Below are 14658 nucleotides of genomic sequence, written 5' to 3' on the forward strand. Positions count from 1 at the left end.
TCTTACATGTCTTCTTTGCTTTCATTTCATGTAATGCATGCATTATAACAAATTCTAAAACTATAATAAATCACCCCTATAGCAATCTACTGAATTCTTATGAACGCCTGCTCATGTTTTATAGAAGCTAAATGGATACAAATGGCTCTCTTGAAGGAGAGTTTACTTACCGCTTACGATGCAACCTTAAAGGAGGCATCAACTATAAAGAAAGAAAGGTACTATTTGTGCATTTTAACTCAGTACAAATAAATAGCAAACAAGACCTCAAAAGGTATCTAACTACTGAGGTAGAAGAGTGAATGTTTAATTTGTGCTAAATCCATTGAAGGAAAAAAAAGGACGAAGGGAATAAATTTAAGAGGCAACTGCAATATTTCACATCACTTCATGGAAACTTTTCACCTAAAGTGCCTAGAAATGAAAAAAATAAAAGTCAACATAAATTCCAGTTCCTTACCAGTGAAATGTTTCTGAAGATGCATTACCCCACTACAAATTTGTTCTTGCCTAAAGTCTTTAGGGGGCTTTTGATCAGTGCACTCACTGGCTGTAACAAAAACATCCTCAAATGTTTTTTCAATACTCCAGGACCCTTTGATAACCAACTCCAGAAGCAAGACAAATGAGACAATCTAGCCTAGGTCTCATTCCAAGGGAAGACAAAGACAACTTTTGAGAGCTATTTGGGACAACGTAACATTGAAGAGGTCATCATAAGGAGAAATAAATGGAGAGTCCCCAAAATTGGAAAGTTTCTGTGACTAACATTTAGGTAATTACAGCCAGAAGTAGGAAGTGGGAACAGCTGGTGTGAGGTTGCCAAGTCAAATGGACTTAGGGTGGAAGAAACAGAGTTAGCAACCAGGATCTGTTTCCTGAAAGAAAAGAAAGGAGAGGGCTGGGAGTTCTTGGCCAGGAAAAAAGACCATGGCTCCCCTGCTGGTGACCTTCTAGGTCTTCTCTTCTGATATATCCTTCGTCCCAGTGGAACGTGGCTAGTTTTCTACTAAAGTTAGGGAAAAAGGAATCTTTTTCGTACTCCCCACCTCCATCCTCTTACCTGATTTCAATGCTTCAAAGCTAAACAAAGAAATATCAGATGGGCTGCTGTGAACACCACGGGCCTCACTGAGAAGGTGGGACTCATCATTACCCTTCCACATGCTGAGCGGGCTTAGGAAGAACACTCCAACACAGGTGTCACAGAACTGGCCCATCTTTAAAGTTAGGGAACTAAGTAGACTTGTGCTTACATGTTATGCTTACATAAAAGCTCGAGTTAAAAAAAAAAATCTAACAACAACCTGGAAAATCATATTTTTAATGGACATATGAAATCTGTGGACAGACTTAGAGGGAAATGTACCTGATGACAAGTCCAAGAATATGGGGCTTGTCCTGCTCTGACACTTATTAACTGTGTGTGCCTCTAAGTCATTGAATCTCTGTGGATTTAGTTCTCATCTGTAAAGAAAGCATCTTCTATCTGTTCAGTCTACACAGTAACTTGTCTATCTCATTGGGTCATTTTGAAAGACCAAATGAAATAAGTTTATGAGACACCTTTAAGTGCTTTAAAGCCATATGCAATATGAGGTATTAATACTATCAAAGCAGACAACCCCAACTCAATTCCCACCATTATCAGATACAGAGGCATCTTGTACCTGTGTTGTTCATGATCATGGGGAAGAACACATCATGATCATGGGGAAGAACACATCATGATCATGGGTAAGACATATGAGCAACTGTCAATAAAAACAATGTGTACCAAAAATCAGGTTAAATTATACCCAGGCTGGAAAGTAATCCTAAAAGAAATTCTAGACTTTCTTCTCCTCCTCTATTACTTTTGTTTCACATTAAAAAAAATTTATCTTGGTGGGAGAACTCTACTGTAAGTAGATACATATCTTTAAACGGCTGAGATGCTGAAGAGTGACATTTTATACGTACAGCATTTGAAAGAGCTTCTTAACGCAAACTTCTTATAATGTGTTGTTATTATTATAATCAACTTCCTCTTTTTTGTCATCAGCTGTTTCTTTCAGCAATGCCTAATTGGACCATATTATTCAAGTACAAGTATTTCTCAAAAAACAAACTGTATTGTTGCAAAGTTACAATATAATGAATTTCGGCACAGTAAATTACATTTTACACATAGATTTCAGTAAAAATTTCACGGATGCATTCTAAAAGGACTCAAATAGGATGATGGGTTGCAGTGCCACAAAGATCAACTTCCACAGAAAGAATCAATTATTTATAATGAACAAAAGGGAACAGAATCCAGCAAGCCTTGCCCCATTTGGGTGGGAGTTAGGAGGCTTTCAGACTCACACCTTCTGTGTGCAGAGGTATTCCTTCTTGCTTTTTAAGGTATTCGAACTCATGGGCCTGTGATGAAAGTCTCTACAAATGAAGAGAATACCTGGTGCCAACCCAGAGATATGACATCATCTTCCATTCACTATGTAGCATAGATTCCCTTCTCCCTTTGACAAAATGGAAATAAGATGTTAGAAACAATGGGATGGGGGAGGGTAAAGGAGGAATTAGGAAGGAAAGCAAGGGCATACTTTATCCAGTATACAGATAATTCCTTTGAAGATGTAATATTGCTAATTGACATCAAAGAAAACTGGATTTTCCAGTCTCAAGCCCTTTCCCCAATCTCAGGGATTCAACAAATGGAAATCAATTCCTGCTAAAGAAATCATTCATCTAGTCTGTCAGTTCAAGATCTTGAGAGAAAATCTTGATACAGCAGTGATCACAGGTATTTCTTAGCTGTTCCTCCCCAAAACTGTCTCTTTTTCTTCCCCCAATTTGACATGGAATTATTATAGCTCAGGTGAAAGTTAGATCATTTCTGGAATAAGTAAAATAAAAGAACAAGACTATTTTTTTCTCTCAACAGAAAAAAAAAATCTTTCCATGAAATATTAAAAAGTGTATGTGGGGGCTTCCCTGGTGGCACAGTGGTTGAGAGTCCACCTGCTGATGCAGGGGACACGGTTTCGTGTCCCGGTCCGGGAAGATCCCACATGCCGTGGAGCGGCTAGGCCCGTGAGCCATGGCTGCTGGGCCTGCGCTTCCGGAGCCTGTGCTCCGCAACGGGAGAGGCCACAACAGTGAGAGGGCCGCGTACCGCAAAAAAAAAAAAAAAAAAAAAAGTGTATGTGATGGCTAAGTTGAACAGGGGAGATACAGAATGCCACGGTTTACAAATCAACAGTTAGTTATCAAGTAAGCAAGACACTTGTGAAAATGTCCAGGAGCAGCACTGTTATATGGGGCAGCGCCAACGTTCACAAATCGTTAGACTACTTTATAGGATCATATTCTCAAATGACTTTTTTTCCCTAATACTTACTGTGTACCTTGTACCACTGACTAAGTTAAGTGCAATTTTAGAGTGCTGAAAAGAATGCAGTAAAAATTCATTACTAAACTAAAGAATCATAAACCTTTGGGAAAATAACAAATTTTAATTTCATACGCAATTCAATCTAAAACTAAACTCATCTTAGTTATTTATCTTGGTAAGGGAGATAAAACTTTAAGAAAAGTAAGCAGTGGTGTAAGACAAAAAAAAAGTTTTATGGGTTGAAGAACACTCTAGAATCTGTGCAAATTTGCCAAATACATGTAAAAATTTAACTTAAGTTCAAGGTATTTATAACAAAAGTTACCTTGATCTCCTCACCAATTTACTAGAAACTGGTATAATCACCAAAATTTACAACATGGACATGACTGCCTGCTCTTTGCAAAACTATAACCATTTCCTTCAGGTGGAAATGAATGATTACCAGAAAAACAGACAACGTCCAATTTCTCATATATAAGCACTAAAGGAGATTGGGTCTCTCTGTATCTACAGATATACATCATGGGTCTAGGTACCATGGAACTGTTTGAATGAGCAACTACGGTGGTTCTCAAGGTTCATCCATGTTGTAGCATGTGTCAGAATTTCCTTCCTTTTTAAGGCTGAATAATGTTCCATTGTATGTGTATACCACATTTTGTTTTATCCATTCAACCACTGATGGACATTTAAGTTGCTTCCATCTTTTGGCTATTGTAAGTAATGCTGTTATGAACACGGGTGTACAAATATCTCATGTAGGTACTATATTCAGTGAGATTGTGAAGGATTAAACACGTAGATAGACTGCTGTAGAGAACAGTTTATGAAAGCAAATCCCATCTGGAAAATGACTTTTCAAGCAATGGTTACAGGGACTTCCCTGGTGGTGCAGTGGATAAGAATCTGCCTGCCAATGCAGGGGACACGGGCTTGATCCCTGGTCCGGGGAGATCCCACATGCCGCAGAGCAGCTAAGCCCATGCGCCACAACTACTGAAGCCCGCACGCCTAGAGCCCATGCTCTGCAATAAGAGAATCCACCACAATAAGAAGCCTGCACACTGCAATGAAGAGTAGCCCCTGCTCACTGCTGCAACTAGAGAAAGCCCACGTGCAGCAACAAAGACCCAACGCAGCCTAAATAAATGAATAAATAAATAAATAAAGGATCCCTGGACCAATTTAAAAAAAAAAAAGCAATGGTTACAGAGAAAAATACAACTAAATTTCTTGAATAAGGAATAATCTCACATAATCATTAAGCTTCAACACAAGCTGTGTCACCACTAACTGATGTGTATATCAATCTCTAGACAAAGATTTATTCTTCAATGGATAAAATGGGAATAAAGCCTATCCTAGTGCAGAAAGAAAGATCCAAATGCATGTGAGGCTTTCTAACCACAGCTAGAACATTAGAAAAAAGAAACTAAAAAAATATTTTGAGATTCAAATGCCCAAAATATATGTAAATTATCCTGACGGCTACAGGAAATAACAGAGTATAACAACTTTTTCATTAAAAAAGGTTAATTATGAAATATTTCAAGTATATAAAAATATAAAACTTAATCATACACTCCTTTAGCATAGCAAAGAAAACCACCAACAAAACAAAAAGGCAACCTACTAAATGGGAGAAGATAATTGTAAATGATATATCTAATAAGGGATTAATATCCAAAATACATAAAGAACTCATACAACTCAATATTAAAAAACCTGATTAAAAAATGGACAGAAGATCTGAAATAGACATTTTTAAAAAGAAGACATACAGATAGTCAACAAGCACATGAAGAGATGCTCAACATCACTAATCATCAGGTAAATGCAAATCAAAACTACAATGAGATATCACCTCAGACCTGTCAGAATGGCCATCATCAAAAGACAACAAAGTGTTGGCAAGGATGTGGAGAAAAAGGAACCCTCATTCACTGTTGGCAGGAATGTAAATTGGTGTAGCCTCTGTGGAAACAGTATAGAGGTTCCTCAAAAGAACTACCATATGATCCAGCAATTCCACTTCTAGGTGTTTATCTGAAGAAAATGAAAACTAATTTGAAGAGATATATGTACCTCCATGTTCACTGCAGCATTGTTTCCAATAGCCAAGATACAGAAACAAGATACAGAATCTAAATGTCTATCAATAGATGAACAGATAAAGAAGATGTAGTACATATATATGTTTATATATGTACAGTGGAACACTACTCAGCCATAAAAAGAATGAAATCGTGCCATTTGCAACATGGACGGAGCTAGAGAATATTTATGTTGAGTGCAATAAGTCATACAGAGAAAGACAAGTACCATACGATTTCATTTATGTGCAGAATTAAAAAACAAAACAGGCAAACAAACAAGACAAAACAGAAACAGACTGATAGATACAGACAACAAACTGATGGTTGCCAGAGGGGAGGGGTGCGTGAAGATGGGGAAAATAGGTGAAGGGGATTAAGCGGTACAAACTTCCAGTTATAAAATAAATAAGTCATGGGGATGTAGTATACAGCATAGGGAATACAGTCAATAACACTGTAATGGACTTTGTATAGTGACAGATGGTAGCTAGACTTATGGTGATCATTACTATGTTGTACACCTGAAATTAATACAATATTGTAAGTTAATTATACTTCAATTTAAAAAATTTAAAATAAACAAAACTTTTTCACACACCTATGCATGTACCACCTAGACTTAGAAATATAATATTACATATATAGTTGAAGACTCCTGTTATCCCCTCTCAACTCTATTCCACTCCTATACTTCAAAGAGGTAACTATTCTTAATTTATTTATAATTCCCATACATACTTCTATCCTTTTATAATATAAATGTATAAAAAATTGTCTTGCACGTCATTACATTTTGTATAGATGGCACCATACTGTACACAAGCTTCTATAATTTTTTTCCCCACAACACTGTTTATGAGATATATTGATAGTGGTACAGAAAGTTCTAGTTAATTCATTTTAAGTGCTCTATAAGATTCCATTAAATGACTATAACAGAAAGTATTTATTCATTCTTCTGTTGATAGATATTTACCAATTCCTCTGGGGGAGAGTTTATTACAAACAATGTTAACATAAACAGTCTTGATTATATCTCCTTATGCATGCCAAAGATTTTTTTACAGTAAACTTCCCTTTCTCAAAGTGCAACGATGATCTTTTTTTTTGAAGAAAATTAAATACTTCTTGCTACAATGAGAGTACTTGTAATTTAAAATGACTACGAATCCTATTGCAAGTACATGATTTGATTAGATTCTAAATATTCTTTCATATGAAAACTCAGACATAGATTTTAAGTACTTATATGGTTCCTTACAATTATTTTTCAGAAGCTTAAACTTAAAAAAATTTTTTCCTATGATTTCTTCGTAAGAATTTGCTGCCAAAGAGAAACTGCTCTCTTCAACAAAGAGCAGTAGATGAAAATAAAGCTGGTGCAGCTGTACTTTCTCGATGCCCAAAGAATCAACCTAAGTGAAGCTAGATATGTGATAAGAATAACATTCTCATTCTGTCTTTGCACTGTGAAAATAGGGAGATGCTTCGTTTTTATTTGGTTAATCCATACATAATATATTATTTATAAATATCTCTTGTTCTGCCTTATTTCACAGCAGTTTTCCTTTCTGTTGGTAGATGGCAGGGATAACAGTTACACCTATAACTACCTGCAACAGAAACAAATTTTAAAAATTAAAAATACACACACACACACACACACACACACAGACTTTCCTCAGTAGCAGAACCCGAGGAACTTCCATTGCTCAGAGACTGAACAAAAAACACTTTCTACCCCAGAACTTTGTCCTCTGCAACCAGATACCTATCTGGGCCAGGAACAAACTAAATAAGAAAATGGCAAAAGCTAAGGGAATACAGTCAATAACATACAGTCAATGGAAGGAGGAAGACAAAAGAGGGGATGCATGTTGCATGGAACAACTCAGGACGTATGCTTGATGGGGTTTTCTAAATGAACGCACTTAGCAGGAATGTCTGATATCCTTCTAACTGAAAGGAACTGCAACCAAGTTTAGTGGTTAAAGGGAACAGGCCTTGGAGTCAGGCAGACCTGGTCCCAAATTTTCCATATCACCTTGGGCGAATGATTGAATTTGTTAGAGTCTCAGTTTGCAATCTTATAATTTGGTGATAGAATATATACCCCAGGGACTTCCCTGGTGGCGCAATGGTTAAGAATCCGCCTGCCAATGCAGGGGACACAGGTTTGATCCCTGGTCCAGGAAGATCCCACATGCTGCAGAGCAACTAATCCCGTGTGCCACAACTACTGAGCCTGTGCTCTAGAGCCCATGAGCCACAATTACTGAAGCCTGCGCACCCAGAGCCCATGCTCTGCAACAAGATAAGCCACCACAGTGAGAAGCCCACGAACCACAACAAAGAGTAGCCCCTGCTCACCACAACTAGAGAAAGCCCGCATGCAGCAACGAGGACCCAACGCAGCCATAAATTAATTAATTAATTAATTAATTTAAAAAATATTATATACCTCACAGGGATGTTTTAAGAATTAAATGTGAATATGTATGTGGGTAAAGCACTTAGTACCTAGCACATAGTAAGTGCTCAATAACAAGCAGCGATTATGTACAAGATAAATGAGTATATTTTAGATAGACAAGCCTCTTTAAAGGACTGTTTTATTCAAATACCAATAACACTTCTATACAAAGGCTGGCTGAAAGCAATTAAATAAATCAGTTTATTTGTCCCACACAAATTTCTGATAAGATTAGCTTTATCTCTTTCTCTCAAATGTAATTAAAAAAAATTTCCTTAGGAAAGGATGGCCATAAAATTAAATCACCAGATACCAGTAGGACAAGAATAAAAATAGTGTAGTGTGAAAAATGTCCAACACAACACTGCCTGCTGAAAATAAACTTAATGCAAAGAAAATAAAATAGCAGAATACAAAGAGTAAATAAAATAATCTCTTCATCAACTGCTAATATATGTTGTAAATAGTACCAAATCAAAATGTTTAATTAAAAATACACCATCATGAAATGTATGATACATTAATTAAAGGGGTACATCTGGGGCAAAATTAAGTAGAGGTTGCTTAAAGAATTGTTCCAGGTGAAAAATAGATTTAGACGGAGTTGGGGAAAATATCTTAGTACTATTTCAGAGTATTCTGGAAAGGGATAGCCTATCAATCCCCAGCACAATGCCTGGCATGCAGTAAAGGTATTTGCTAAATGACACTCTGCAGATTTTTTAGAGAAAGTCATATAAGCTTCAGATATTCAGATAAAAGCAAAATACTACTAAATTTTTTTTGGCTTGGAATTTTGGGTTAGAGATCTTCATATTACCAATTCCTAAGCTATTAGAAGTATGGCTCTGGGTTTTAGGACTCCACGTTCCAAGGTTGGCTTTGATTTGGGAACTTGAAAGTATAGATGAGAAAAAGCCACAAAGAGGTAGATGGAAGTTTCACAAAGGAAATGAATGATATCAGGTTCAGCATGAGTTATGTGCTGAACTGTTAGATGCTTTTCAAAGAATCACACAGTGTAAAATCACTTGGCCTTGCAAAAGCATTTTAGGCAATCTCTTTGGATGGAGGAAATACCCTCCTATCATTAAGTTCCTATAATGGAGAGAATGCCATGAAACATGCTGAATTTTGCAGACAAATACGCTAAGTTTTCCTTCCCCTTTTCCCACTTTAATTGAAATCATATCCCAGCGAAAGAGGATGGCAATTTTTGGTGATAAAGAATTTCTACTCAGAGTACTTTCAGTAGGCAGCGTATTTCTACTTGGAGACAGGTGTGCCCAATGAAACCCACAATGGTGACACAGCACGAGGGCTGTCCATACCTTATGCAATCTCCTCTTCTTTCTCCGGTGTGTATACTGACAACTTCCTATCAACAACAGTCTCCTCAACTGCAACTCCGATCGGAGGTCAGAAATCAACACTAAGTTTTTCCCCTATCTGTGTATCATCAAATTTCCACATTGAATTCCAGGTAAACCTCACAATGTAATTCGTCACTGTTACATAAACATTGGACTAACAAAAACATCCTTTCATAAACATACACTACTTGAATTGTTTTTTGGATGACAGAGAGTTATCCCTAAAACTCTGGTGCCTAGAGTAAATATTTAGTAAACAAGCGAGGTACCTTCAGTGACTGCAGAGAATCTGAATTAGTATCACAGTAGAGGATGATGTTGTTGGCCATGCTGAAACTTTCTCTCACTCCAAGGTGGTAAAATAAAGACGGCTGCCGGAAGGCATCACTCATCTCCACCACGGCAATATCTGCAAACAGAAAACAAAGTCCCCCAAAAGATGACACCTAAATAATGCCCAGTAAGCACTTTTCGGTTTCAGTTACTTAGTATTCAAAGAGGAAATGAGGAAACGATAGGGACTTTCCCTCTTCATTTACCACTGACTTTTTAATTAGCAGTTCTATCAGAAGTGGTTTTACAAACTGCAGCAAAACTGCACTTTTAAAACAAGAAGGGTGTCATATAATTACTGGAAACTAAGGAGAGTCTGCAATGGTGGGAAGCAGGACTTAATCTCTCTGTTAAATTTCAACACTGAAAACAACTTAACAAACGTTCCAGAAGCAGATCCATGGGAAACAGAAGCAAGTAATAAATGTAAAATGAGATTTATAAAAGCAAATAGGTAAGATGATGACTCAATTCAGAGCTGTATTTTATAATAATTAATATCTAGCAAGTCCTTAGCAAGTATAATCAAGAAAAAGAGAAAGCAAAGGTATAGAAATTATGACTAAGAAGGAGAATATAACCACAGATACAAGTTCTTCCAAAGCTCATAGATGACTAACACCAGGGTGGCATAACTTGATACCAAAATTTGACAATGTCCCAAAAATAAAATTCAGATTAGTCTCAAACTCATTTATGTATACAGACAAAAATATGAAAGAAAATTGAGCAAAATTCACCAAGCACTATACTATAAGGCCACTAGACCATGGGTTTAAAATTTATTTTGGGAATGCAAGGATGGCTCAATGGAAAAAAAATCATCAGCATTCCCAAAGATGCCCCAAGTATTGGTATTGATACTTTAACTAAAATTCAAAATCCACTTCCATTTCTCATTAAAAATAACAGCAAACTGAAAATATAAGGGCACTTCTTTAAAGTGAAGAATAATATATATTTCATAACAACTGCCAACTTTGTGCTTATAGGTATTCCCATGAAAATCAGGAAAAAGACAAGGCTGTCAACTATTCTCACTACTAGTACACTTTCTGAAAATCCTAACTAATGCAATAAGATTTCACAAAGTATGGAAACATAGTTCTATAAAATAAAATACATAATTATCATTACTTGCAGATGTTACAATTACCAACCAAAAAAACCCAGTAGAATCAATTAAACAACCACTATGAGTAATAATACAATTTAGTAAGGTGTCAAGATGCAAAATTATGAAAACCAAGAGCTTCCTTTATAATCATAATAAGCTTCTGGAAAATGTAATAGTTAAACAGAGCCTACTCACAATTAAAATGAAAATGTTAACATACTGCAAATTTAACAGATGATGCTAATTTGTTTAAAATATGTGCAATATGTGACATATGAAAGGTTAATATCTTTATAAGTTATCTCAATTGGTCAATTTAAAACAAATAAGACAAATAAGAACATTACAATAGAAAATTAGGCTATGGACACAGGCAGGTAAAATCACAAAAGTATAACTAAAATGGTAAATAAACATATAAAAATATTCTACATCTCACTAATAAATGCATATTAAATGAATAATAAAGTGTCAAGTTTTTTCCCTAACAAGTGGCCTAAGATATTTCAAAATACCCAATGGAGATGCAAAGAAATGATACTCTTACATGCTGTGAGGAAGTGTAAACATTTTAGGAGACTTGAGTCCTTAAAATTATGCACACTCTTTGACTCAATAATTCCATTCCTAAGAATTTATCCTGTGAAAATTCCTAGACATGTGGCAAATTTACTTGTAAGTATATCCACTGAAATATTATTTTTGCAGTAACAATGGAAAATGCCTAAATATCCATCAGTAGAAAAATGGCAAAACACATACACACACACACATACACACACACACACTGATAAATTCAATTAATGGCACATTATATAATCATTGAAAACTATATTATAGAAGAACATTTAATATTGGGGTAAATTCAAGCTATATTAAGGAAAAATATTAAAATATATACATTATAATGTATAGCATATACATTAAAATATAATATATATATTATAATGAATAGATTATTATATATATTCTATGTGTATATATTCACATGAATAAAAAAGTTTTGGAAAGTTGTATACCAAAATGTAAACTGTGATAATAGCTGTGTGATGGAATTATGAATTACCCTTTCCTCTTTATACCTTCTATGTCTTTCACAATTTCTATTATGAACATTGATTACTTTTATAATTTAGGAACCCACCAAAATACACAAAGAACATTGAAGCCCCGTGACTGAACGTAAAACCAAAGTGCAGCACTTTTATAAAAGGGACACAGACCCTCGAGAGGCTGTTTGAGACAGTCGGCCTTATCTAATGAGTGTGAAATTAGAGTCTGCATTCTGTGAAGGAGAAATAAATCAGATCAAATGGAGGCTAAAGACACAGAAGATTGAGTGAAGTTATAAAAGGGGAGGACAGGTCACAGGAGCTTCAAAAGATGTTTTCAAGGCTAACCATGACTTCAGGGCTCTTTAATACAAATGGAGAGCTTTCTTTTGGGGTCCTTACCATTTACACATCAAAAATCAACACCCGAACAAACTGAGTCACCGCATCCCACCCACACGCCCCATCTGCCTCCTGCGCCCACACAGCTTGCTCCTCCCACAGATGTCAGCCACTCACAGTCAGCGACACCCCTTTAAAATCAAGAGAAGGCATACAGTGCGGCTGAGAGAAACCAAATAAAACAGCTGCCGATGAAAAATAAATGAGAGATATACAAAGAAAAATGCTAAGTTAAAGTAGTGACAAGAGGGGGGAAATGGGTTCTTTCCAGAGAACTGACTCGTGGAATTTGTTGCTAAAACAAAATACAAATGCTGCAGAAGGCTTTCAGATTAAGAGAGAAATGAGACATTTAAAATAAATGGTAAAAGCAAACTAAGGTATATTCACTAGATCTAAACATCTAAACAGGAACAGACCCATTTAGGGTCTTAATTTCCATAGAGGAAAATTTACTCTTTCATCTGCTTTGTAAAGTGTTAAAGCATGTGCCCATTTTTTTATTGTTGAGTTTGTTTTCTTACTGTGAGTTTTGTGTGTTTTTATATTTTCTGGATATGTTTCCTTTGTCAGATATGTGATTTACAAATACTTTCTCCCAGTTTGTGACTTACCTCTTCATTCTGTTAAGTGCCTTTAGGAGAGCAGGAGTTTTTAACTTTAAGCCCAATTTATCAAAATTTTTTTCTATTGTGGATTGTGCTTTAGGTGTGGTATCTCAAAAAACTCTTTGCCTAACCCAAGTCACAAAAGTTTTCTCCTTTGTTTTCTCCCAAAAGTTTTATAGCTTTTACATTTTACATTTAAGTTTATGATCCATTTTGATTTTCTCTTCCAAAAAGTTTTGGATTTTCTATTCCATTCCATTGATCTATGTGTCTACCTTTTGCCAATACAGATGTTCCTCGATTTACAGTGGGGTTATGTCCAGATAAGCCCATAAGTTGAAAGTACTGTAAATTGAAATACATTTAATACACTTAAACTACCGAACATCATAGCTTAGCCTAGCCTACCTTCAATGTGCTCAGAACAGTTACATTAGCCTATAGTTGGGCAAAATCATCTAACACAAAGCCTATTTTATAATAAAGTGCTGAATATCTCATATAATTTATTGAATAGTGTACTGAACGTGAAAACAGAATGGTTGTAAGCGTATCAGTTGTTTCACCTCCTGATTGCCTGGCTGACTGGGAGCTTCAGCTCGCTGCCACTGCCCAGCATCACAACAGAGGACTGTACCACTAGCCCGGGAAAAGATCAAACTTCAAAATTTTGAATTATGGTTTCTACTGAATGGGTATCATTTTTGTACCATCATAAAGTCCAAAAATCATAAATTGAACTATTGTAAGTTGGGGACCATCTGTGCTATGTACACTGTTTTGTCTACTGTAGCTTCATGGTAGGTACTGGAATCAGGCAGTGTGAGTCCTCCAACTCTTCTGTTTTCAAAACTGTTGTAGCTATTTTAGTTCTTCAATTTGCTTTTCTGTATAAATTTTAGAATCAATTGGTAGCTGAGAGCTATCCATTGATAGCTGCAAAAAATTCTCCCAGAATTTGACTAGGATTATGATGACTATAGATCATTTCGGGGAGAACTGACATCTTAACCACATTGAGTCTTTCAGTGCATGAATATGGCATATCTCTCCACTTATTTAGGTCTTCTTTGATTACTTTGTCCATCAGTATTTTGTAATTTTCAACATATAGTTCCTACACATATTTTGTTAAATTTATACCTGTTTCATTTTGGGGGTGCTATTGTAGATGGTACTCTTTTTAAAATTGCAAATCCCAATTGTTCATTGTTAGTACATAAAAATGGTTGATTTTTGTATATTGACCTTGTATCCTGAAGCTTTACTAAACTCACTTATTAGTTCAAGGAGCTTGCTTTTTTTTTTTTTTCAGTACATGCTTTGGGATTTTCTACATGGACAATCATATCATCTGTAACTAGAAATGGTTTTCTTTCTTCCTTTCCAATCTGTATGTCTTTCATGGTTTTTGTTTTCTGGTTGGTTATTTTGTTCTGCCTTGTTATACTGGCTAGGACTTGTAGTTACACAGCATTTTTTTACACAATAATATTTCATTATCCAACTAAAGAAAATATTATCTTATTATGGCTACCTTCTGACTTGGATGCATATCTTCTCAAAAGTAATGAAATAAACAGGTGAAAATTTTTTTCCTTGTGAAATCATCCTAAGACATGTTAAAAATGCATAAGATGATGTAATTAAAACAAACTAAATAAATGCCTGATACTCCACCATCTTTGAAACCCACTTATATAGGGTACAGTTTACCCACTTTATTTTATAAACATGTATTTAGTAATTACATGGGTCAGACATTCTGTGCTTTTCAAATATTAAATCACTTAATCTTCATAATACCCCTTTTGTGGTAGGT

General features: G+C 35.6%; 1 protein-coding gene across 1 annotated transcript in view; it reads right to left on the reverse strand.

The window, feature by feature from the left end:
- Positions 1 to 14658, reverse strand: part of MAP3K5 (mitogen-activated protein kinase kinase kinase 5) — a gene marked incomplete at its 5' end in the record, with an annotated part of 225813 nt that overhangs the window by 141911 nt on the left and 69244 nt on the right. Inside the window, one exon of the mRNA XM_079716111.1 lies at positions 9594 to 9733. Within this exon, the coding sequence (XP_079572237.1) occupies positions 9594 to 9733 (140 nt within the window). The remainder of the gene's footprint in view (positions 1 to 9593; positions 9734 to 14658) is intronic.

This window comes from Hyperoodon ampullatus (genome assembly GCF_949752795.1).
Source record: "Hyperoodon ampullatus genome assembly, chromosome: 12".
Lineage (NCBI taxonomy): Eukaryota > Metazoa > Chordata > Mammalia > Artiodactyla > Ziphiidae > Hyperoodon > Hyperoodon ampullatus.